The sequence below is a fragment of the Canis lupus genome, chromosome 23, assembly GCF_003254725.2.
Source record: "Canis lupus dingo isolate Sandy chromosome 23, ASM325472v2, whole genome shotgun sequence".
Classification (NCBI taxonomy): Eukaryota; Metazoa; Chordata; class Mammalia; order Carnivora; family Canidae; genus Canis; species Canis lupus.
Window position 1 is genome coordinate 7,600,141 of NC_064265.1, and position 26,262 is coordinate 7,626,402.

General features: G+C 47.1%; 1 protein-coding gene and 1 long non-coding RNA gene across 6 annotated transcripts in view; one reads left to right on the forward strand and one right to left on the reverse strand.

The window, feature by feature from the left end:
- Nucleotides 1-26,262, forward strand: part of ITGA9 (integrin subunit alpha 9) — a 354,014-nt gene that overhangs the window by 239,458 nt on the left and 88,294 nt on the right. For all 3 annotated transcript variants that reach the window (XM_049099727.1, XM_025461318.2, XM_025461319.3), the window contains exons 19-20: nt 15,223-15,309; nt 19,056-19,135. In XM_049099727.1, the coding sequence (XP_048955684.1) occupies nt 15,223-15,309; nt 19,056-19,135 (167 nt within the window). The remainder of the gene's footprint in view (nt 1-15,222; nt 15,310-19,055; nt 19,136-26,262) is intronic.
- On the reverse strand, nt 176-26,220 carry LOC112668769 (uncharacterized). Of its 3 annotated transcripts, none has more exons than XR_003141863.3 (3): nt 24,271-24,748; nt 23,376-23,486; nt 176-2,683 (listed from the first exon to the last, which is right to left on the reverse strand). It is a non-coding gene; the product is annotated as an uncharacterized LOC112668769 (long non-coding RNA). The 3 variants fall into 3 exon arrangements; XR_003141862.3 differs by lacking the exon at nt 176-2,683 and adding an exon at nt 7,497-8,049; XR_003141864.3 differs by lacking the exon at nt 176-2,683 and adding an exon at nt 26,099-26,220 and having other exon boundaries at nt 23,307-23,486; nt 24,271-24,671.

Here is a 26,262-nt window from a genome sequence, read left to right on the forward strand (position 1 = left end):
CTTCAGATGTGGGTCATTCCTGTGTGGGACCAGGTAGCCAGAGGACTCCGTCTTAGTGTAGACTTTAACACACATCCTCCTAAGTCCCTCTGATGAGCACTCCCAGCCCCACTTTGGTGCATGGGGCCATCATGGCTGAGTGTCCTCCTCTCTCAGGGGAGGTAGGTCCCAGCACTGTAGCACCCAGGCCTACTCTAGGGGCTCTTCTCCAGCCCACCCTCTGCTAGGCCCTTTCAAGGGCTTTTATTTAATTTGCTTCCCAGAACACTGGGAGATAGGTATTTATACCCGTTTTAACCCTTTTCGTGGCAAGCAATAAAAAATTCAACCCAAAGTGGCTTGGGTGAAAAAACAATTCATTGTTTTGCCAAAAACAAAAAACAAAACAAAACCAACAACAACAACAAAAAAAAAACAACCAAAAAAACCTAGCTTTGGCTTTAGTCACATCTTGTTACTAGGCCTCAGAAAGTTGCCCCAGTGTCTGTCCATCTGTCAGCTTCTCTTTCTCATTTTGGCTCATTTCTCAGACAGGTTGTCCCCTCAGGGTGGCAAAATGGCTCTCAAACCATGGTGAATGAGCAGTCTCATGTCATAAAACTCCTAGCAAAAGTTATATTGAGTTTCATTGGTCTAATTGCCCTAAGCCTGGGTTACATGCCCTACCTCTTAGGGGTTGGGGGTAGAGTGCCACCCACAGGTCCTGGGCTGAATGTGGGGAGGAGATGGCTCCCCAGAGGGAATTGTGGTCTGTCCTCACAAAGCTGAAGGGCAACATTGTTATCCTCATCGACCAGCAGAAAATGGGCTCAGAGCAGGCAAGTAACTTGTTCATGATCTCACAGCTAACAGTTGAGGGATCCTACTTGTGCTCAGGTGGATGATGAAAGAAGAGGTCCTCTCTCTACCCCAGCCTTGACTCCTAAGTGCTTTGTGACCATCTTAAGTATTCCCTTAAAACTCTAGGACGTGACCAATGGTTCTAGAAGTGACTGGGTTAAAATGACGTTGGTGGATCGTGAATTGGATGATACCCGCCAAGGGGAGGAACCAGAATTTCCAGTTAGGAAAACCCCTTTCAGAACCTTTGAAAGAACTGGGAGCTTTTGTTCTCTCAAGGTCCATATGACTTTTCCTTTTTTTTTTTTTTTTTAAGATTTTATTTATTTATTCATGACAGACACATGGGCGAGAGGGTGGGGGGCAGAGACACAGGCAGAGGGAGAAGCAGGCTCCATGCAGGGAGCCTGACGTGGGACTCAAACCCGGGTCTCCAGGATCACACCCTGGCCCGAAGGCAGCACTAAACCGCTGGGCCACCAGGCTGCCCAACTTTTCCTTTCACTTTTTAGTGCTCATCATAAGATTCAAACACAGAATTCTCCTCCCTTGTGTCATTTCTCAGGAGTTAAAAATGCATCTGCTGAGGAAATGCAGAATTGGTGCTCACAACAGAGGGGTCTCCCTCATCCATATCCCCTCTTCTAGAAGGTTCCAGTTGGAGGGACTGCCTTTTGTCTCCAAATACAGAGGAAGGCAGTGGACTGAGCCATGGAGGAGGGCCTCAGGAAGACAAGAAATAAGCTCTCTCCCCATATAAGCAGAAAGCCTGAGCTGTGAAACCCAGACTGTTGGCACTGGGTGGGGGAGGGGGGTCCAGGGGTGCTTCCCTCGTGAGATCATTGGAACAGGGCAGGAAATCTGAATCTTGTGCCAAAGAAAACTCTCTGTGCTCTTTGTAAAAGGCCTGCTGGGCTCTCTTCATGAAGGGGCTGCTGGTTGAGACCCATGAAGGGGCCCAGTGGCTGCCAGCAAGGCATCTCCTTGCCATTTCTGAAGGCCCAGGGCCACTCTACTTGCAGTCATGCTGCTGTTTCTATCCGCAGTAAGGGCAAGTTGTGGATCCTCCAGGCCACTGAGATACCATCTGACCCTTTTATTTCTGCTTAGAAAACCCCACATAGACTGGAGTCTGTTTCAAGGCCAGAAATGGTGAATGTGAAATGTTTCCTTCCCCAGCAGAAACAGCACCTGGGGTCACAGGCCCCCTCAGCACCAGTTATGTCTGAAACAGGGCATCCACCATCCAGACAGGCACAAGGACGCAGCTCGGAGTAGAGGAAACGTAGGCACTGTGTGACTCTGGCTTTAGCCACCAAGTAGCTACACACATTATGGCAAGTTGTCCAACTTTCCCAGAGCCTCGTTTTCCTCATCTGTAAAGTGGGGATTATGAGACCTCCTTCACAGTATCAGGCTTCAAGAAGATGGCACTCCAATGTCCCAAAATGAGAAGATACTCAGTAAATGTTTATTCCCTCCCCCTCTCTGTGCTCTTCAGCATCTCTTCACCACACCACCATGATGTTAATCTAGTTCCATTTGTTGCAGGAGTGGGGGAGTCAGAAGCAATGTGGAGGAAGCAGACATGGGGGTATCCCAGTGACAATGGACAGCCTGTGAAGGGCTCCCATATGCCCCAGCAGCAGGGGCCCCACAGACTTCATAGCATCCCTGGAAGGGACCACCTCAGGTGGCCACTGGCTCAGCAGACCAAGTCCTACTCCCTCCTATGAGACTGTCTTCCACTGTGGGTCTGGCCCTGGGCCAGTGTTTCTGAAAATCTGGATAGGTGCTCCTCCAAACATGGTCTCCTGCCACCAGCATCCACATCGCCAGAGACCTGATGAGAGAAGCACATTCACAGGCCATTCCCTGGACCTGCTGAATCAGAGGGGGTGGGGGTGAGCCCCAGCAGTGTGCATCTGATGCATGATAGAGTTTGAGAACCAGTGTGCTGTAGGCAGGTTATTGCAAAGCAAAGGAAGGAAAACCCCTGTGCCCTGCACCCTGCAGGCCCCTTTGCGGACCAGTCTCTGTGAGGCAGTACGGGCTCCGGGGTTAGTCTGCCACACTGGAGTTCTAGCGCTACCATCCAGCTGCTATGTGACCTTGGATGAGTTCCTTCACCCTCTCTGGCTCCTGGATCCTCGTCTGCAAAGCGGATGATCTAATACTTACTTCGTAGGATTGTTGAGAAGCATAAATCTGTCCATCCTAGCAAAGTGCTTAGAGCAATGTCTGCCATGTGGTCAGAGTTCACTACACACTAATTCTGTCTCTTATTTTTCAGGCGGCCCAGCCGGGGCCGGGTGGGGTGGGGAGGTGGCCTTATACTGGAGTGGCTTTGAACAGCCTTGGATTTGCCAGCAAATGTAGGTGGCAAAGCAAAGGAAACATTTGAAAAGTCCCTCAATAGAGCTGAGTAGCAACCACCACCACCATGGTGGCAGCCACCATAGACACTCGCCAAATCATTGTAGCAAGGCTGTGGACTAGGTATTACTGTGTTTTTACAGAGGTACTTAAGGCACCACTGGATAAGTGGTAGAACTAAGATTTAAATCCACGTCAGTTTGAAAAAAATCACTGTGCAATCACAAGTCAAGAAGTTTCCAGGGTCCTGGATCCTTTTTCTGGGAAGCTCTATAAAGAGGAGAGTGGCTTTAATCTGCTGTTCAGCGCCTCTGCCCAGAGCCTGGTGCAGACAGGTCGGGAGGACTCCTTCCCAAAGTGGACAAAGAAAAAAATGCTTAGGAACAATAATTAAATGAATTCATGTTTTTAAGAGGCACTTAAATGGATTAAAATTGATAATGTGAGTCATGTAAGTCTGCACAGCCATGTTAGCTTGCACCCTTAATGTTTGGTGGGTGGAATTCTTTGTTTTACAAGATCCTGGTTTCCTTAGAACTGGCATTCCGAGGAAAGCAGCCTTGCTCTGCATCATGCATTAGAATGAGAGGTTTTCTAAGACTTGAGAGGCCATTTGCTCAAAGTCTGAAGTGCTTCCACTGGCACCAGGCTAGGATCCCCCTACCTAGGGCATAGAGAGGGGAGGGAAGCCCGGTGTGTCTGTGATGGTCTCTGAGTTCCCCAGAATGAAATCCTGAGATAAGACATCATGTAAAGGTAATTTGCTAGGAAGTGTTCCCAGGAGAAACCAGTAGGGAAGTGGAAAAGGAGGCCAAGCAAATTTCTCAGTGGGTAGCAAGAAAGATTAGATGGATAACTTTGGCAGGAATTACAGGTCACATCTAAGAACTTCCCAATCAGGGACAAGGGTCTGTTGGGTAAGGGTTGCCCCAAGGGAATGTGAATTCCCAAGCATTTCCATTTCACCATGTTCATAAAGAGGTGCTGGCAGCTGGAAATCAGTGCACATGGCCACATGCAAAGAGATGCACAGGAATGTGGAAGGGACGCTGCCAGCAGCATGGACCCCTCCTTCCATGGCTTGCTGTGAGCGGGGTGGTGTGTGGTCAGTCTAGCCATCTGAAGTGGCCCTAAAAACCAGCGTGGAGAGTAAGACAAATGAAAACGTCATCAAAGGGAAAATAAAGAACAAGCAGAACTGCCTGTGGGGGAGACACCCAGCACATGACAGATGGAAGCACATAGAGTGCTGATCAGTCCATTACTTTTGCAGCGTCAGGGCTTGGGAAGTCATAAGCCAGTCCATTCATCTGTCCCCTGCAACCAAGCCAGCTTCTGACACAATCCTAAGTTTCATCTATTCCAGCAAGTTCAGAACATACTGGCGCTTAGGCAATGTGATGAACCTGTAGCTCATCCTCCTCTCCCCCCCACCCCCTCCCCCAAGAACCAGGAAGAATCAGAAGAGCTTTCACAAACAACTCTAGCAAAACTGAATTTAAAACCCAACCATTAAAACAACCAAAAGCTACCTTTACGCTTTGTGTAGTGTGGGTCAGTTTACATAAGTGGCCAATGAACTGAAAATGTTAAAACTAAATATAGAGAAGACCAACTATAATCCTAAGACACCAAGCCCATCTCCCTATATTGTTCTTGAAATACAAACAGGACACAGAACATTAGCATTTCGTTTCAACAGGAGGTCCTTCTCGATTCAGTGCTGTAGAATTGACGTACTCTTGTTCTGAATGTGGTATTGATCCTCGAGGTTCTTGGCATCAGGCTTTTCCTTGGCACATGTGCCGTCTGAACATCCTGAGTACAGCCTGTGCTCCCCTCTCTGCCCTTCCCATGGGCATTTCCTACAGCTTGAGCCCTCAGCTGGTGCTTTTTGCTCTGTTAGATGCACCATCAAGCAATCACTCCATGTCCGACATTGAACAGGAAAGCTCGCCTAGTACCTCCACTCCTGGCACATGAGATTAATCCACTCAAGTCCACAAGTCTTGCAGGGACCTCTTCTCCACCTTTTAGTTTGCTAGATACAGTCCTGAATAGAGGGCCCTCATCCAGATCTTTCCGTTTTATGAATAGTGCTTTTTGTTTACCATTTGTAATAGCTTTTGACATATGTGTCCTAAGCTGCTCTTGTGCACAAAGCTCCATGTCAGCCCACTGAGCACACCTCACCCAGGCTGTCATCACACAGGGATATACAGGAATCTTTCCTCCAGCAGCTAGGTCCTTGTCCCTCACCACAGGCTTCGAAGCACCCCCTGGGAGACAATGGAGACTGCTTATAAGAGCAGTGAAGGGCATTGAGGCTGCCCAATAGATAATTATTAAATGAGAGAATAAACAAAGGAATGTAAAGACAACAGAAAACATGCATATCATTCTATAGGAGCTGGTTCCCATTAGAGGCAAAATAAGAAACACTTGTTGAATGAGTGGACAGGCTTCCTTGGGGGGCACCGGGAGATGGGTACCCATGTTGGAGTTGGCTACCGTCTCTCCAATTCTTCTCTCTACATTACCGCCCTGAGGGCAAGACACCAGTCTGGGAGGCTCCCATTCCAGGCATGGGGTGCATATTGACAGGCTTCCTGTCCTCACCTGAGTTAGAACCCAGAGAAAGCACTTTTTTCCCTTCAGGCTGTGCCTCAGTCTCTTCACCTCCAAAATGGCGGTGACTGTCCTCGCCCCTGGAGTCAGTGTTTCAGACGTTGCCATGGAATACATGCTCCAGATGATTCAAAATTCAGATTTTTCTGACCCCACTTCTGCTCTTAAGAATCCCACTCCAGAGGGTAGGGCCTGCAATCGGCATCTTTAACAAGGTTTATAACGTAATCTAACCTTGGAGGGCTCTTACCTTGAGTGTACATTGGAACCACCCAGGGAGATTTCAGCGAATGCTTGCCCTTGCTGTGTGCTGTGATTCAGTGGGTCTATGGCAGGGCTTCCATCTGGGTCTTTTTTAAAAGAAAGCCTCCCACACAGACTCTGATCTTTCTAGCACAGTCATACAAATTGGAGAGAAGTGCCCCCTCTGGTGGTCCACAGCCTCTTGGCCTGGAGCAGGACTTGGGGAGAGCCACATGGCTGGATTTCACCCCCCTCCCCCCTCAGCCAGGTCTCTTGTGCAGTGGCCAGCGTCCACAGCTGTGCATGGTTTCTCTGGCCCCAGCTGGCTCCAGTGCACACTCCAGTTAGAGATCAGTGAAGGGTGTTGATTGGTAATAACCTTTGAAGTCCTTTCATAAGTAAAAGGGAACAAAGGAGCATGTTAAGATTCACCTAGAGTAGCTTGTAGAACAAACTGGGGAACAGCTGAGAACAGGGCATCCACTAAGGTGGTTTTGTGCTGATCTGGATGGGAGGAGGTTAGGGCTGATGTGCTGTGGCAGCAAGGAAAGAAAAAGAAGAGAGGGATCATTCTAGAAGAGGATGCTGATTCTTAGAGTCCTAAGATGTGTCCAAAGGTAGCTAAATGGATGCACCAAACAGAGGGAAGAGATGAGTTGGCAGCTGCCCCCAAAGACAGGCCTCCCTGAGGCCACAGCATGCTCTGTGGAGACACAGTACTCAGGAGAGGTCCTCTCTGAGGACCTGTCTCTTCATCTGTGGCTGAGGGAAGTTCATCAGTAGCTGCCTGAGTTCTGAGTCCACAGTTGACCATCCCAGCTGCTTGCGGAGAGAGGAAAGGATAGGGGACATACTGTCCAAGCCCAGGCCCTTTCATATCCCCGACACCTCCCTGGAGACCACTTGTGCCAATTGCTCTGCAGGCCGAGGCCTACCTGTGTCTCTCTGCCTTGGGCTTTCTCGGCTCCAGGCTCCAGGTGTGTTATGGTCAAGCACCAAGGCTAGAAGCACAGGAAGTACAGGACAGTCGGTGTTTCTGATACATCTCAACCAAGGACAGGTAGATACTGAAGGATAGATGTCCCAGCTTTCTCACCCATTGGTGGCATACCTGCCCACTCCTTCATGAAGTGTCCTGAGGTCACTTCCTTGTCCCAGAATCTGCTTTCAGAGGAACCTAGATCGGGGACATGTGAACGGGCAGATCTCCAACTCCAGGAAAGTGTGTCTTCACATAGACAATAGCCTTTAACTAGCATCAGTAGTGTGCATATTTTTCTGGAAGGCAGAGAACATGAGACGGTGGTCTCCATGGGTTGACATCCTGTTTCCTGGGTGGGTGGGCTCAGTGATACAGAGCAGTGCTTCTCAAATGGTCATGATCAGAAGCTACCTGGCGATCTTGGTAAAGTACAGACTTTAATTCAGGGAGACCTGAGAATCTGCATTTCTGGCATGCTCCCAAGGGTGGCTGATTGCTGCAGGTCCAAGGACCACACTTTGAGGAGCAAGGCCCTTAGCAACAAAATCATTTGAAAATGAGTTTTGAGTGGGCAGGAATGTAGGTCGGTTTGTAGGTGGGGTAAAATTCTTCACTGTTAGTACATTTCTTTTTGTTTTTAAGATTTTATTTATTCATGAGAAACAACAGAAAGAGACAGAGACAGAGGGAGAAGCAGGCTCCATGCAGGGAGCCTGATGCGGGGCTCGATATCGGGACCACGGGATCACGCCCTGAGCTGAAGGCAGACGCCCAACCACTGAGCCACCCAGGCATTCCTGTTAGTATATTTCTAACACCAAGATTCCTGGCCAGGGTTTTAATAAGTACTCCTCAAGCACTTGACTCCTACAAAGCCTTTCATCTAAACACCATGCATAAATTGTTTTTGTGCCATGATGTTAAATTCTTTCCTGTGTCCTTTGGGGAGAGGTCTCCACCTTGTTGATTTTCCAGTCAGCCTGTAGGAAAAAGGAAAAGAGCGATAGAAAATCAAAATAATTTGATTTGTGAGATAGAATGCAAATTCTTAGTTGGCTGATCAAGAATTGGCAAGCTTTGGGAAATATTTTGTTTTAATCTAAGAATAGAAATCAGGTTTAAAATCTAAGAATGAGACATTCCCACTATTTAACAGGAGGACAAACTTCCTAGATGAAAATCAAATAATTTCTTCTTAAGCCTTAGAAGGCATGGATTATTGGTCTCTTCACTTTGGGCTCTTCAGTGAGAGCTGGTTGATTTCTTTGTCTATATTCTAAGTTCCTATCCCTGTGGTCCTGAAGGCACCCATCATCAGCACTGGGGGAGGTGTTTTTTTGGTTTGTTTTTAAGATTTTATTTATCTGTTCATTATCTCTATCTACACAGAGAGGCAGAGACAGGCAGAGGGAGAAGCAGGCTCCCTGCGGGGAGCCCGATGTGGGACTTGATCCCAGGACTCCGGGATCAACCACTGAGCCACCAGGTGTCCCATGGGGGAGGTGTTTTTATTTGTCTGCACTTTGGGAAAATATAAAGATTAGCTCTAAACAGGGTTGATGTAATGTACCAAGGAGGGAATGTTACACAGATAAGTTTATTCAACTCCTTTCTAATTCATAATGGCTTTTAAAATGTAGTGTTTTTACTCATTTTAAAGCTTTCAGAGCACTTTTTCTAAGGGCCAACAGGACTGTTTGGCTCACTTTGATTAGGTAATTGCTCCTTCTCTGACAGCTGGCCTCCCTCTGCCTGAGATTGGTTCAGGGTGGCATAAAGCACACTCACCAAATTCTAATACTTCATGTCCCAGGGGAATTCTGCTCCAATGGCTATGCAGTTCATCTGTCTCAGGCATGTTCTGACTATAGTTCCTGCTTTCTTCACTTTTTTTAAGCATGGAAAGAACAAACCCAGCTTAGTCTGAGCCTTGGCTTCCAAACAGGGTTCTGACAAAATTTAAGAAAGGAACTTGCTTTGTAGTGCTTTCTTCGCCTGATTCTTCCAAATCTCCCACATGTGTGAGTGATCACCTCTGGTTCCTCAGACTGCTCAGCTGCCGGCTCCTATCTGGCAGGAGGTCTGTAACCACTGACCCAGCCTTGCCAGGCCATCAGCCATGTTGAGCATCTGTATTAGAGTCACTATACTTTCCATGTTCCTTAAAGGCTGCTTTGGGTTCATTGGGTATGCTTCCCACCTCTCAGGCTTAGTTTCCATGGGTTCTTTGGTGGGGATGGGGGAAGGGGACCTCGTCTGTTCCTTTTTTGGTGTTCCCATCCCAAGCCCCTTCTGATCTATTTATATGTTGCCAGTTAGGACCCCTTGGGCAAGTGATATAACTATTTTGTGTTCTCATTCCTCCTTGTAAAATGGCATCAAAAAGGATGCTCCCACCCAGAGGAGCTACCTGGCACGTAGTAAGCCATTATTGAGTAGGGGTCATCTGTGCATTCCATCTTTAGAGCCATCAGCACTAGCAGGCCAACAAACAAAGCAGGTGTTACCACTTCATCTGACAGGTAAGGAAATAGAAGCTTAAGGAAAGGATGGTTAATTAGCCTGACAACACATAGCTGTTACAGACCTGAGCCAGTAATAAAAGTTGGGATGCTAACCTGTGCACTTTTTATGCTGTAAACCCATGTGGTTTTCTTCATGGGTAGGAATTTCATGGATCCTATCCCAAAGGATTCCCCTCCGGGAATAGAACTGTTTTTTCTGGTGAGGCTCAGGCTGACTCATGGTCGAATGGGGCCAATGAAGTATTTCCTGGGAATGAAGTCTCTTTCTATTAAGTCACTGGACCAACTTATTGGGAACCCCTGTGGCGCTTCAGTTGATTAGAGAATTGAGGATAAAGTGCTTCCAAATTTTACCCAACTTCTGTATTAACTGAGTTAACGCGGCGGCTTCTCTTACCAACCCAATAGGGGCCACACCGCTAGTGCATAGATGAAGGAAGGGAGTCTTAGATGAACACCAAATTGCCAGACTGGCAGCCAGACATGAGGACATGAGTGTCCTCTTCAGTTTGACAAACCCATGAGGAAGCTAGAAAATGAGAAGTTAAATTTCAAACTTTTCCTGGCACCGAGCCCTTGTCAGACTTCGCAGATTTGCTGTTCCCTAAGAGCACTGTGTTGGTGGTCAAAGCACACTCCAGAATGAAATCAAATGCTGTATGATTGGGAGGAAGGAGTCCAAAGGCCAAGGGGGCTCCCTAACTTCATTATCTGATTCTTCTTGCCAACAACTGCATGTTACAAACAGGGCTGGGACTTGGCTCCCCTGGCCATACTCCTAGGCCCGGGAGAGCTGAGGTATGTCTGGAAAAGAGGGGGACTTTGCCAAGGCAAGCATCTCCCGTGCCAGGCAGACCAGCAAATGAGCTTCTTCTTACAGTCCCTTCATCTGAATCCTTGACCAGCCAAGGCCCATTCACTTAATAAGAGAAAACTCAGAAGCTACTAAGTGCCAGGCTCAGTGCCAGGCTGAGGATACAGAGGTGAATGTGCATAAACCAAATATGTATTTCATCACATGTTCTAGAAAGTGTCCATTTGATGTCTTCCTGATTCTAAGAGTAATGTGTGTCAGTTAAAAAAAAAATTTCATTTAAATTGAATCACTCAGTCTCTAGGGAGAAGCCCTGATAGCATTTGATGGTATTGGAGATCTTTGTTAGCCAAGGAAAATTGGGCCAGGCAAAAGGCCAGTTATGTGAATCTTCTTAGAATAAGATCCAAAATTTCTAGTAAAAATTTTTTTGTAAGATTTGATTGGAGCGGTGAGGCGGCGGGGGGGGGGGGGGGGGGGGCGCCTGGATGGCTCAGTCAGTTAAGCATCTGCCTTTGGCTTAGGTCATGATCCCAGAGTCCTGGGATTGAGCCCCACATAGGGCTCCCTGCTCAGCAGGCAGTGTGCTTCTCCCCCTCCCTCTGCCTGCCACTCCCTCTCTTGTGCTCTCTCTTTCTGTCAAATAAATAAATTAACTCTTTAAAAAATTTTTTGATTGGGACTTTACTTAAACAATGAAACTAAAAATTATGGAAATAAGTTTACATTATTTTACATTTAACAGCTCTTATAATGTTGGGATTATAATGTCAAAGATATACACAAGGCAAAAACTTATTTGCTTTATTAGCATCTTTAACAGTATGTAATTTCAGAGACGAAGGAATTGAGTGCTTGATGGACAGATTTTGGATGTGAATATTCCTAATATAAGGTGATATTCTTTGCTTCATATTTTGCCTTTTTTTTTTAGGGTAATCACAAAAGGGTCATTTTTACAGCATATTTCTTCTAAGGGCTTCTCTTGATCTTTTTTATTTAAATCCTTATCTTTAGAAGCATCTTAAAGTGTTATCATCCAGGGATATTTAACTGATCTTACCCGGCCAGGTCCAGATTTAACAGTGGCTTTTGGTGGCTTGAGCAGTTTTCCATCATCACTTTCATTGATTTCATGAAAGCCTACTTCTTTTGCAGCAATATCTTAGCTTCCCTCTGCAGTAGATTTGTACTGTATTTGAATTGGGTAATCAGATGTCTACACTGGCAGGTGATCGGGGACAAAGTTTGTTCACTGGTCTGTATTCCTGGTCACCTGAGAGCTGGTCATCATGTCTATCATGTCTTGCAACAATGATAAAATTGCTCTAACCTAAAGCCATAGTAAAGGCAGAGCCAAGGAGACACCTGGTGGCTGGAACCTCTCCCTGTGGGTACCAAGTAGCTGGCATAAGTAATAAGCAGCCCTCAGTAGATCACTATTTTGAAGCTTCACTGGGTCTCTCTGTGCCTACAGGGTGCCTGCCTGACTGCCAGGGGTGTGAATGGCTCCATAATGAGCCTGTTTTTTCAGTTATGCCCTGGGCATGATGTGAAACCAGAACAAAGAGGATGATACTTCTGCTTTGGGGTCAATTGCTCCCCTGATGGCCTCCTATCCAGATTTTACAAACTACTGTTCGATAGGAATCTAAAACAGATTTATTAGCATGTGCATGTTCCCCATCCATTGTCTTTCTTCACCTGGGAGCAAATGCCTGTACTTTCCCGTGGCTCTCAGTACAGGGAGCCTCAGCTCTAAAGAGCTGTTGTCGGGGTTCCTGGGTGTCTCAGTCATTTAAGCATCTGATTTCAGCTCAGGTCATGATCCCAGGGGCCCAGGATATATCCTCACATCTGGCTCCCTGCTCAGCAAGGAGTCTGCTTCTCCCTCCCCATCTCCCTCTGCCCCTGCCCCCTGCTTGTGCTCTTTCTCACACTCTGTCTCAAATAAATAAATAAAATCTGAAAGAAAGAAAGAAAGAAAGAAAGAAAGAAAGAAAGAAAGAAAGAAAGAAAAAGAGAGAGAGAGAGAAAGAAAGAAAGAAAAAGAAAGAAAGAAAGAGCCATTGTGTGATGTCAGGTTTACCAGAAGCAGAACCTGAGATGGAGATTTCTGTGCAAGCAGTTTATTAGGGAAAAAAGAGGAGCGAAGGGAGCAGAAGGGGACAGAGGAAGGAACCAAACAGATGTGCTTCAGCTGGAAGCTGCTTTAGCCTCATCCCATGGGGACTCTGGAACCTAAGGCATACACCAGAGCCAGTCTCACCTGGAGCCAAAAGGATGTCAATCCTAGCCTGCAGAATGCTGGTAGGAGAGGGCATTATAAGCTTCCAGGCAAAAGGGTTGATTCAGCTGGGAGCTATGGAACCCGCGTAGTAAAGGGGTTCTAGGACAAGCACCCACACCATCCACACAGGGAGCCATAGTGTTTGCTACCTCACAGCTGCAGTAGGAGAGCAGAGTATAGAAATAAATAACCCCAGGAGGTCTCTATTGGTGCTGACAGGCAGCAGAAGGGTGATGCATGACATCCCTTCCTGTAGTACCACCAGGAGCGCATGAGTCATGAATTGTCCGCCGAGCTCTCTCAATCCTAGAGAGGTCTGTGGTTTTTGCACTCTCTGCCTGGCCCCACCAAGGATCCAATTTTGTAATCTCTAGTAGACTGAGTAGGGTGGAAGAGAGACTTGGAATAATGAAATAAATGCTGGCTTAAGTGTTATTTTCTGGCATCTTGAAATTAACAAAAAGAAGTAAATCCAGCAGCTTTTGAATAACCAAAAGCAGTCTTAAGCCAAAGCCAAGTAAACTGAGGTCCTCTCAAGTTCCAGAGCCAATTTTTGAAGTCACAGTCATTCCTTCACACCCATGCAAAAACTAAAAAAGTCTTCAGAAGGCAGTGAATCTTTACTTCAAGAACAAGTAGACCTTAAACTTGAATCAAAAACCTGTCTCCTGGTTTGAAAGGGACTCCCCATGAGGTATGGATCTTCGCAAAGGGAGTTTAGAACTGGGTTGAGGGGCATCTGGATGGCTCAGTGGTTAAACATCTGCCTTTAGCTTAGGTCGTGGTCCTGGGATTGAGCCCCACACTGAGGCTCCCCACAGGGAGCCTGCTTCTCCCTCTGCCTACGTCTTTACCTGTCTCTCTGTGTCTCATGGATAAATAATTAAATATTTTTAAAGAAGAATTGAGTGGAGGAATCAGGTAATTTACACATATGCTGGGATGTTCTTGAGAGTCATTATACCCCATGACAGATGTGAACGGGAAATGTGCCAGGGAAACTGAGAGCCAACATCACTTAGGCTTGAGTTCACTGCCTCTGCTCCCCACAGGATGATTAGCAAGGATTTAGAGGAGCTTCTCCTTGGGCCAGCTATAGACATTGCTTCTGCAGGGAGGAATATGAGGAAAGAGATGGTAACAAAGCCATCTTAGATGGGTGACATTAGAGCCAGTCTTTGGGACATGCAAGTCGTCAGACAGCATTTAAGAAATTATCTTCTGGTTTCCTTCTTGAAATTGCCAATTCCTATCCTTCAGGTTCTAAGAGCATCCCCTCACACTTCCGTGTAGATGTCTGTCTATCTGCTGGGAGGTCTCTTCTTCCTAAACTATGAGCTCTTCAAGGACAGGGACTACCATCTTTCAGACCTGTGCCCTGCATGCTAGTCGTGGTAGGTGATACTCTGACTCAGCTGACCCAGGAGAGGCTCAGGGTCCATTCTGAATCCTAGGCCACTTCCATCCTACGTGTGTGAACTTAGCACCCATGACTATTTGAAGCCAAGATGCATGAAGTAAACCTTGGAAGGAGGACTGAGGAAAAGTGTTCCGGATCGTAGGAACAACTTAAAAAGAAGTATAGAAATAAAGCCAGATAAAGGGTGTTCATAGAATAGAAACAGAGTAGAAATAGAAGAGAATTCATATTCTCTTCCCTCTAGAAAATCAGCTTGGAATGGGGAGGGAGACAGGCTTTAGAGTCCACCAAGAATGACCTTGGGGAGGGCACATGATTTCATTGAACTTTGATGTAATGGCTTCTAGACACTCAGCAAGTACGAGTTCTGTGCCTTCTCCTTCTCCAGAATCTGCAACACACTGTCTCCCCTTGGAGGTCTTGATTTGATTTCAATAACTTGGAACCTGTGGATCCTGAAGAGCCTCCTGGCTTTGCTTTGACCTTGTTTGTAGACCATGTTTCCAGGTAGAAAGACAACAGCTCCTCATGACCCCAGTCTTGGCTTTCTCATGCCACTTTGTGTAGAGTCCAGCCCTAGCGAGCTACACTAGGAGACCTCTCCTTGCCATTGTATCTGAGAAGGCTTGCAGGGGACCAGTCAGCCCTTACCACCCCAGGCTGCAGAAAGAACTCCTATATTTTCCTTGGTGTGATTTTCTTAGAGTGTGTCATTCCCAAACCAGCAAGATATTGAAAGGCGAGATTAGAGTATGGGTTTAGGAGAAAATGTCCAGGAAGATGACTTGGTTATCTTTCATCCAAACCTTTGGAGACATCCAGCTCACATGCAGCTTGGCCTACTTCAGAGCCAAAATATTAATTAAGAATGTTCTGGCACCTGCCTTCCCAGGGAGCCCATGAGAAGGGTGGGGTGTCAGAGGAGGACTGCGGACTCCAGCCTGGTCACAGGCTCCCCTCCCCCCAAGCCAGCAGTGATTCCATCTGGGAACTTCCCTGAAGAAGAACCGTGTCTGCTGAAGTCTCAGTTTGCCTCTCTGAGACCATTTACACACATTTGTCTCCACACAGCCAGCCCATCCCTTGGTGTCTTTTCTCTTTCAGGAGGAAATGGGCATTTCCTGTGAGCTGCTGGAATCAGACTTCCTCAAATGCAGTGTGGGATTTCCTTTCATGAGGTCAAAATCGAAGGTAAGGGGCAGAGACGGGGCACTTCCTTCACAGCTGCCCCCAGCCCTTCCCACCAGCCACCTGCCCTGTCAGCTATACCCTTCCCCCAGACTTCTTCTACCCACCCCTGCCGCCACCACCCCCCACCTCCCACCTTGTACAGTGGCATGGCTCACCTCCTGTGGGGGGTGGGGTGGGGGTGGGGGCAGAAGCCTGTGATCTACTCCAAGTGCACTCCACAGGGGCCCTCCCCACATGCTGTTCCTCTTTGATCCACTTGACATACCCCAAATATGAGAGAACACACCATGGCCTTGGTACTTTGGCAAGCACCATCTGGTTGGCCTCCTTAAAAATCTTCCTCTGGGACATTCCATGCCACTGTGAGTGCGACAACATAGGAGAAATGTGGTCTGGGCTACTGACCTACAGTTCTGACTGCCACTCCCCCTGGGCACTCACAGTTTTCTCAAGAGACCTCTTAAAATTCTTAAAACATAAATAATGGTATTGCACTTCATTTCTGTTTAAGTAAAAGAAATTAGACTCACTTTGGTATTTATAAGGAGCCAATTTTTCTAAGCTCAAACAATAATATGGTCCAGCATATTCAAACATTCATGGAACATTCTGGTATGTGCCAGTATTATAAGGATATGCAAAGATACATAGAAGATGTGATTGTTGGAAGCAAAACTAGAATCTAAAAGATCAGGTCTGCCTTTGAAAATGGAAGCTATTTTTCCTGCTATGATTTGAAGGAAATTTCATATTCCTTTGTCTAACCTTTCCCCCCACACCAAAAAAATGAAAGTTTAATCCTCCTCTCCTAAGTCACAGAATCAGCTTGTTTTCATCTTCAAGACATTTTGGTCCTAGTGCCTCACAGCTGTTTTGCAAACCAATTCTGAGAATGTTGAAGTGAGAAAGAAGATTCGCTTATTTCCTAGCCAGTCACTTGAACCTCTTAGCCCCACAGAATGTGCCTGCTCCAAAGGATGGTGCTCTTACATCCGTGATTCCTAACTCTTTCAGGAAGGCCCTGAACCCTGGGTGTTATTGCCTGTAGAAATACACACCGCCACACACACACACACACACACACACACACACATTTCATTAAAATCTTTCCAGCAACAGAAAATCGACTTCATTGAAAAACGTTAACAGCTGTCATTTCATAGTAAAATCCAGCCTACATCCCAAATCAAACCCAAGGTGTGTCTTGCTCATTTTAGTTTAAAGATTTTTTTAAAAGAAAATTGTATCCCTTTCACATTCGGATTCAGGATCACTTACCATAAAGAGAGGGTAGTCATAAAAATGGATACAACAAAAACAAAGCCACGTTGAATTCTGGAGCATTAAATTTTGTCAAAATTCATTAACTCTCAAAGAGTCATGGAAATAATGGAAGTATGAACGTTGGAAAGTTGGATTTTTTTTTTCCCAGCTCGGTGATACTACTACCTTCCTCCCACATATAGAGGTTTAGCCCAGAGCAATGCTAACCCAGGAGGGAGGGGGTCTAGGGCTTAGTCCCTGGAGAATGCCCAAGAAGTGACCCAGCAGGGCCAGGGACTGCCCCTGTCCACACCTGGTCTGCCCTCCCCTGTGCCAAAGCCCCTGTGGCTCATCAGGATGCAGGCTACCTGCTGAGCCTCTGGACGGTCCCGTCAGCTTACTTTGGTGGCCCTCTGTTTCTGTCTCACGACCGGCCTGCCAGATTCCTGGCTTTCCCTTCTCCCAGGCCTCCCTCTCTGATTTCAGCTTCTCACTTCACCTGGGGCTTTAGAGTATTTAATTCAGATCTCCTCCAAATTCTGACTCTGTGCTCGGACAAGACCCTTGACTTTCCCTTCCCTTGTGTCCTCCAGCTCTGCTTCCCATCCTGTCACCACATCCCACCTTCCCTGGCAACTGACAAGCCCCATTGTAATAGAAATTTCAGTCTAGAGAGGGGTGTCCAGTGTCCACTGTGTTTGATGGTCAGCATTCATTACTTTCAGGTGGCATTCAGTGCAGTTGAACCCAGCATCACGAAGTTAGACCAGGGGCTGCCACTAGACATTAAGGAAGCCAAGTATTTAGATAAAAAACAGTTATAGACCCTCAGAACTTGATGGAACTTAAGAATCATTTTGTCCATCCTCTTCTTTTTCATTGAAATGCGAAGAGAGTAAGTGTCTTGGCCAAGATCACATACTCAGTTTGTAGTAGAGCTTGGTTCTGTAACTCCTACCCCGGGGTCCCTCCCACATTCTCACACATGCCTAATATGTATATGGTGAAAACCATGGCTCAGGGCTGTCTTTCCCAAGTCATAGGATGCTCACCATGGGGAGTACCTGAAGTGATTGTAGGCAGTTCCTGAGATTATTTTAGGCAAAACATGGACACGGCACTATACAGCATTGACTCTGACAGCAACACAGTTATTACCTGTTCAATACTCTTCCTCCCTGATCACATCAGAAGGAAGTCTCCCATAGTGCCAGCCTGTCTTTAACACCCCCCTAGCACTTGTTAGTCTCTCTCTTACCAAATAGAGTGGACCTTAAGCCCAGAGCCTTCAGCAGGCAACAGAATGCAACAATGCTTGGTTTCCATTTATTTTTACGAGCACCTTCTCTTACTGATAAGTGATCCCGATTCCCACCTATGATCATGTTAGAAATTTTCCTTCTAAAGTAGTACAGCCACTCTGGAAAACAGTATGGTGCTTCCTCAAAAAGTTGAAAATAGAACTACCCTACCACCCAGCAATTGCACTACTGGGTATTTACCCCAAAGGATACAAATCATAGTAATCAGTAATCAGGATACAGTACACCTGTATCCCAGTGTTGATAGCAGCAATGTCCACAACAGCCAAACTATGGAAAGAGCACAGATATCCATCGACAGATGAATGGATAAAGGAGGAGATATGGGGGATATATATGTATATACACACATATATACATATACATACACAATGGAATATTCCTCAGCCATCAAAAGATGAAATATTACCATTTGCAATGATGTGGATGAAACTGATGTGTATTATGTTAAGTGAGATAAGTCAATCAGAGAAAGATTTATCATATGATTTCACTCATATGTGGAATTTAAGAAATGAAATAGAATCATAGGTGAGATCAGACAAGGAGACAAACCATAAGAGACTCTTAACTCTAAGAAACAAACTGGGGGTTGCTGGAGGGGAGCTGGGTGGGGAGATGGGGTAACTGGGTGATGGGCATTGAGGAGGGTATGTGATGTAATGAGCCCTGGGTGTTACATGCAACCGATGAGTCACTGAACCCTACCTCTGAAATGAATAATACACTGTATATTAATTAATTGAATTTAAATAAAATTTTAAAAAGTAAAGTCTTTTTTTTTTTTAAAGTAAAGTCTTTAAACAAAAAAAGTGGCAATGAAAGTGCACAGTAAATGACGCAGGTGATGTGGCACCAGCTGTGACAAACATTAGGAAGATGGTGTGTGAGTGATACTTAGAAAGGTCTGGTTTAAGAGACAAGCATATTAACTTCCTAGAGAACCTCAGTTGCTGAAAAACAGTATGCCTCTCACCAGAACACACTTCAGGCTTGGTTTTATTGCTCAAGCTGTCTCTCTGTCCTGGCAACCAGAAAGAAATGCATAAAAAATAAAGCTTGTCATGCAAATGAGCTTCCAGAGGTCGTAAACTGCAGAAGACTGTAGTGTTTAAGTTTGGAATGCTTGCTGATGCCAGATGTCATTTTCTTTTCCCCTAGTATGAATTCAGCGTGATCTTTGACACAAGCCACCTGTCTGGGGAAGAGGAAGTTCTTAGCTTCATCATTACTGCTCAGAGGTAAGGAGGGGATTAATTTTTTTTTCAAAGATAAAAGATTTATGGGAACAGGAAAGGACATTCCCTGGTCATGCTTTGATGATGCTCAGGATGCTGAGGAGGAAGAAACAGTTGATAAAGCCCCCGACCCGACCGCTGGCTGGAACCAGATCTCTCAGGGATGGTGCCTGTCTGGTTCTGCCTGTGCAGCTACCAGGTCAGACTGAACTGGGAGGGACTGGGGATCATCCAGTCAGAGGTAATGATTTTTACAGCCAAGGAGAAACAGACAGGGGGGAGGTGAGGATTCCGATCCAAGCCCACGTGGTTATTAGTTCACAGACTTCCCTGTGGGTTGCATTCCTTGATGCAGGGAGAGGGTACAGCAGTCTGAAGGCCTGGGCAAGCCTGTTGTCAGCTGCCTCCACAAGCCAGAACCCATGTGCACCCTGAAGCGCCATTTGGGTAGCGCTTGGCTGACAGAGGATGGAAAGAGAGGTATTTAGATGGGTGATTAGGAAAAAAACAAGCTTTGAATGGGGTGTAGGCTGGATACCCAAGGCTACCTTTGTAATTCGAATTTTTATTTGGAAGTGATTTTAAACTTGCCAGAAATGTTGCAAAGCATAATTCAAGGAACTTCCATGTAGCCTTTACCCAGCTTTACCTAACGCTGACGCTTTGCTCTGTTGACTTTATCATTTAATACGTATAGTTTTTTTTTCTCAACCATCTGAAAATAAGTCACAGAAATCATGCCTCCCTCCCATAAGTACTTCAGTCTGCCTTCCCTAAGAATGAGACCATCTTCTTAAATAACCAGTATAGTTAGCAAATGCAGGGAATTTTAACACCAAGACAATACTATTATTTCATTTGCCACCCATGTTCCAATTGTGTCGGTCATCCCAATGACTTTGCAGCCACTCTTTCACTGGTCCAGAGTCCAGTCAAGGATCATCTATTGTGTTCAGTTATCTTGTCTTATCTAGAGTTGCCTTAACCTCCACACAAAATTTCATGCCAAAGAGCCTAAGTCCATCCCAGAGGTGGTCTAGAGATCTGAACTAAACACCCTGAAGGCCAAGATCAGACAAGATCCACTGAAAATGATGAGAAAACAAAACGAGGAACCGCATAGCTAATAGAGGCCAGGAAGACGGAAGGCCAGACACCAGGTGAGCAGGCAGTGGGAACCAGGACTGCAAGTCAACCAGGGAAAGATGGTCTGAGGAGTCACAAGGTTAGCACAGGGTTCAGACATACAGACCCGTGGGATCTGGGGTGCAGAGTAAGGCCATTGGCTCAGCTTTATGGATCTAAGGCCGCCACTCCTCCCCCCAACCCCACCATCACCACCGCCTGCATGGTCACCTTTGAAATGAGTGTGCTCCACAAACCTTCCTTTGAAGAGGAGGATGCCCTCAGGACCTGAAGGAGCTCCTCATCCCCTGTTCCCATTTATAAAGAATGCCATTTCCCAGACTCTTGTGATGAGCCCCACTAGGGCCAGCTCCCTGGGGTGATGTGCTGCACAGGATAACAGGGGCACCAGCTAGGCTATGTGTCTGGCCCCCAGTTAGAGCAAGGAGTCATGCTTTGTACCACTCTACCCACTGCCATGTACAATCATCAAGTGGTTGCCATGGGGAAAGGACCAGGCTGGGGCGGACAGAGGGATCCTGGATGAGTGAGAGCGAGTCTTGCATCCCAGAGCATCTCAAGAAGAAGGCTTCAGGCTAGAGATGGAGGTAGACACACAGCTTCCTGCAGGGGAGGGGAGAGGAAACACCACAGGGCAGGCACACTTCGCTCATCGTTCAGTCTGCAAATATTGACCCCTTCCCATAAGCCAGGCGACACTGGCAAAGTCCTACCCTGGGGAAGCTAGTGTGCTGGTGGCAGGGGGATAAATAATGAGCAAATGAACCATACAGTGTCAGCGGGAGCCAGGAGTGTAACGATTCATCCAGCAAGTGCAGACACTGGTAATCATAAAGCATCTTCCTTGTGTCCTGTACTCTCTCTCCTTAAGCCCATGGGGTGAGGTTAGTTCTTTCCCTGTCTTGAGGCAGGACGGTTGTCTAGGACAATCCTGTGCGTTCTCAGGTCTCTCTCGGGTAACGCAGAGTCACTTCAAGTCTCATGGCAAATTCACAAACTGGTAATTAAGGTGTCCCCCGAAATAATCAAAGCTGGATTTAAAGTGAAGCCTTTCTCCCCTCAGTGAGGGTGAGCTGCAGAAGGGAAGCCTGCCTCTCTCTCAGGAACAATCTTGCTTTCCTCCAATGGTGCTGCTACTGCCCGCCCTCCTTCCCCTTAGAGGAGTTCCCGAGCCCCCCACGCTCACAGCAGAGCCTGTAGAAGGTGTGAGTGAAATAGAAATGTGCTAGCACTTTCACAGGTACTGGTGTGAGCACTCCCCAGGCCGCGGGGGTATTCCAAGCTGACTCTTGCCTTCAGACAGCCAGCCCCAGCTAGGGGTTCTGGCCTCTCAGTCCCTCATCGTATCCTCCAACCTCAGCCTCATGGCAGCCAGGGATCCTTTCGGCTTCTGCTGCTGAGACTGTGCCCTCAGGGACAGGACCAAAGGGGATCAGGACCAAGGGGATCTTGCACTGGTCCCACTCAATAGCCTCTGCCCCGAAGGTCTCTGGACATGCCAGGGATTCTCGCATGTCCCCTTCTCTTTCCCTGGGCCAGGAGAGGGAAAGCCAGCAGCCTTGCCCTATATTCATTCCCTGGGCATGCAGCCCACCCCAGCTTATGATCAAGGGTGCCCCAAAGCATCCTGAAAGGACAGACACCCTCCCCCCACCACAAACACTTCTTTAAAAGCTGTTTCTCCAGAAATCTCCTTTTGGACTCTGTTCCATCCTTGATGTGACATCTCGGACTTTTGCCCCCAACCATAATACATCTTGGTGTGGTGCATTCCTCTAGATCTGGCATCTCTTACACCTCTGCCAAAATGTGCATCTGAAGGAACATACTGTCATAGTCACCCCCTGAGTGATTCTCGAATTTTCACAGAAACACCAGTTCCCCTAGAGTCTTGGACTATGATTTTTCCCAAGCTCTCCATCTTTCAATTCTCTGCAGTCCGTTCTGGCCCCTTCATAATGGATTTGCTCTCAGGTACCCCCTCTAGCCGCTGGGCATCTGGGGCAGTCCCCAACAAGTGCAACATGACAGCAGCAGCAGCCACATCTGTGGGATGCAGACATAAAAAAGCTCTGATCTCATCTCCCACTGCTCTTTAATTTTGTTTTCATTTGAGGCCTTCCTCCATCTCAACATTATTTAAAGCTCATGGAATGAAGATTCACTTTCCCTGGGGAATGGCTGTGATGCTAGAAGCATACATTTTCAGAGCCCCTCAATTCTACAGCCACGATTGCATATTTTGGCTTCGATGCTGCTTTCTGTATTTTTTTTTTTTTAGCATTGTCACTAACGTTTTGGAGACTGTTCCATCTCCTAAAAATAAGAGCACAGCACATCCCAGTGTGTGTTTGGCCTTCTTTACCTTGTGTTATTATGTCCAACTTCTTACCCCAGAGGTGATGACTTTCTGGCCTTTAGTTCAGCATGATTGGACTTACTGAACACACACTAAAGCATATGTAAAAAGTTGGTGTATATGACAACAGTATGATGGCTAAAATACAACCTAGCAAGCCCAGAAATCCTGCACAACCTTCTCGCATGGCAAGGGTGACCTACCATGGGGCACTAGCAAGCATTTCAGCACAGATTACATTTTGTTGGGCTTGCAAGCTTTGAAATTGTGTGAGACTTGGTTGTTTCTTATTCATACAATTTCGGGATCACATAATTCACATTCACATAAAACACAACTGTGATCTAATAGAAATACATGCAAAGCAAAGAGAAAGTGGACTTTGTTCCCAGAATCCAGAAGGGCTTCACTGGGGAGATGGCATTTAAACAGAGGAGTCTGTTTGCAGGCTGAAGACACAGAGGAGTAGTGCTGAGAATGTACACAGGAAAGCCTGTTCTGTGACACCCACCTGGGTGGTGGGCATTGTGAGTAATTGGGCCTTGGTGAGCCATCTCTGGCGGGGAACATACAGAGCAGTGGCAGATAGGCTGACAGAGGAGAATGGGCTGGGCAGCCTCAGACAGTCTACATTCAAAGGCAAAAGGTTACTGAAGAGCGAAGTGATGCATGCAACAGTTCACCCACAGAGCACAAGACTGTTGAATTTAATACAGGGAGGCAAAAGGCCAATCAAACCTGGGAATTGTCATTCTCCTGCTGCTTCTTGGATCCACAGAAAACTCACTATGATTGGGCGGATCCATTAGTATATTCTCTTGGTCCTCTTCACCTGGGGCCGCCCATATCCTGGAAAGGAAAATTTGGGCAGGAAATAAATGACATGGAAGGGACTTCTTTGTCAAAAAGAGGAAACTCCACCTGCCTCCCAACCCCACCCAGGGCTGATCAGTGGTGTCAGAGAAGGGGGAGCCAATAATCAGTTAGAATCATGTGTCCATAGGCATCGTAGGTGTCCAGTGGGCACTGCTGGAGTCACCTAGAAGGCTTTAAAAAACCACCAATCCCTGGTCCATCCTGCAAAGGTTTGAATCTATTGGCTTGGGGGAGATCTAGGCATTGGGATTTTGAAATAGTCTCATCAGCCAAGGTGAGAACCACTGTCTGCAGTCCCTGGCTCTAAACTGGGCACATTTCTATTCAGCATACATCTATTAAGTACGCACTATTTATCAGATGCAATGCCGGGCACATAAGAAAATGCTAATAACTTACTAAAATCAAGAACATCCACTTAGTGCACTAATATTGCCATGTCGCATCAGGGGACACCAAGGATTGGCCGGTTAAATAATGGCAGTTTAAATAATTAAATAGCAGAATCTTCTAACATTGGAATCATGGATGTTAAGGAAGCTGTTTTCTATGTTAAACACCCAACAGCATATCACAGGAATTCATTTCTTTCCAGATGTTGGTGAAAACCGGTCTTACCGCCCCAGAGGGCGGCCCCCAGCACTTGACTCCTTGCTCAGACAGAAAGATCCTTAAAGCTCCTTATCTTGAAAGCCACAGTTAAAATATCAATCATTCCGTCCTCCCCATCACCACCCTTTGAAGCTCTCCTGCCTACTTGTGGATTTAGGAGGACGTAAAGTTGAGCCTAAACAGTCCTCCAGAGCTCTCTCAGCAGCCTGGCTTTGCAGACCATGGGAAAGCGTCCCAAGTCACGAGCTTGCAGAGTGGCTGGGAGCCTTTTGATATTTGGCCTCAGTATCTCAATGTTTCAGCTTCAGCCGGTCTGGAGCAGTACCCCGATGACAGATGAGATGGTTGGGCCTGAGCTGCCAGCAGCCACAGGTGGCTGGACAAATGGCAGGGCAAGGGGTGGTGCTTCCATCAGGAACCGATTACTCAGACCTGGCAGGATGCTGGGTGTGGGGAGGGAGCAGGCCAGGGCATCATCCGTCCCATCCACTCTGTAGTTGCCTCAGGGCTCCCTCTAGCAGCGATTCTAAGGCTTTTATTGCCCCCCTGAGAAAGGAAAGGCAAGGGAATTAGGCCTGGTGGGCACCTGACCCTGCTGTTTCTGCAGACTGGCTGACCTCTGAGTGATGGATGTCACCCCATATGCGGAAGACAGATGAGAGGAGTCAGGGGTCAGAGTCACAGAGCACCATTGTTTCAGAACAATGGGAGAAAGAAGGAGAGGGGATGTGGGCTGCCCTTTAAGTATTGTTGCATTTAGCACTTGCTGGAGGGACAGGAAGGCAGTGGGGGGCAGACAGGAACTCTGCATGCATTCCGGGAATGGAGCGGGGAGCCATCCAGTGAGCTGTACCCAAACCTCAGTGGGTCTTGGGGCCACTACCTTCCACCCCTGAAGTGGCTTCCTACTGGGATCCCACATACATGCCATGTGTTAGAACCAACTGGAAGTGCTGGCTTTGGCAACTTGCACCCAACAGCCTGCCTTTTCCCAAGGCGGTGCTTCCAGTGGAATCACAGTCATCTTGGAAATGTAACAAAATAGCAAAAAGAAGCCAGGTCTTCTCTCTCCTCATCTTCCTCCTCCCCTTCCTCCTCTTCTTCCTCTCCTCTCCCCTCCTTCACCACCCCTCCCCCCCACTCCCCACAACCTCTCAAATCTGGTATCAGATTTGGAGGGGTCACAATAGAAAAGCCCTAGTTGGGAAATCTGACTGACCTGGTTTGCTCTGGATCCCTGGGCAAGTTCCCTGATCTATCTGAGCTTCTCTTTACCTGTCAGAGGCAGATAATCCTCCACCCCACTGGGGTTCCTCTGAGGACCCAATGAGATCATGCCATGCAGTATGCCTGGCACAAAGCCACCACCCAATAGCATCAGCTTCCTTGCATTCTCCTTTCCAGAAAGAGCACAACAATCCCCATTCTCCATTTTCTCATTCCAAAGGGGATGCCTGTCTGTGGACATACTGCAGCCAGAAATTTATAGGGGAGCTCCCATGGTCTTTATCATGACAGGATTAGCCAGGGCCTCTTTCTCAGGCTTGGCTGGCCATGGATACAGGTGATGCCTCCAGGTGGGAAGTAACTACTTGAGTCCAGGAAACAAGCCCCTTCCCAGCTGCAATGCCCTAACCTTGTGGATCCATTATTCATGGAACAAGCACTTACAGAAGTAGCACGTGCTGTTGGTACCTGGCCATAACCATTCAGCACCCACCTTTCCCCTGCACCTCCTAGACAGCTTCTGGCTCCCAGCACCTGCCACTCTGTCCAGGCTTTCTCTGGCCAGAGGCCACTCAATTGGGTGCAGAGGGCAGGTACCAGGAAATTCGTGCTCCCTGCCCCCCAGCAGCAGATCTCAGGAGTTAATGGATAAAGTCCCGACTCCACTGGGAAGACCAAGATTTGTACTCCATGCTGCATCCCAGATGTCCCCAGTGAGCCCAAACCCAGTTGCCCAGAGTGCTGACCTCCTAAATTGTGTGCCTTTTTTTGCCTTCATTCCCTCCCCTATCTCTTCTCCACTTCCTGCTGGTGTCTCCTGGGGTTGCCTCCCCCGCACACTGCTGGGACTCACATCTTTGGGAGGGGATCACAGCTGAGACAGCACAATGCCCACTGTGACTCTGTACAG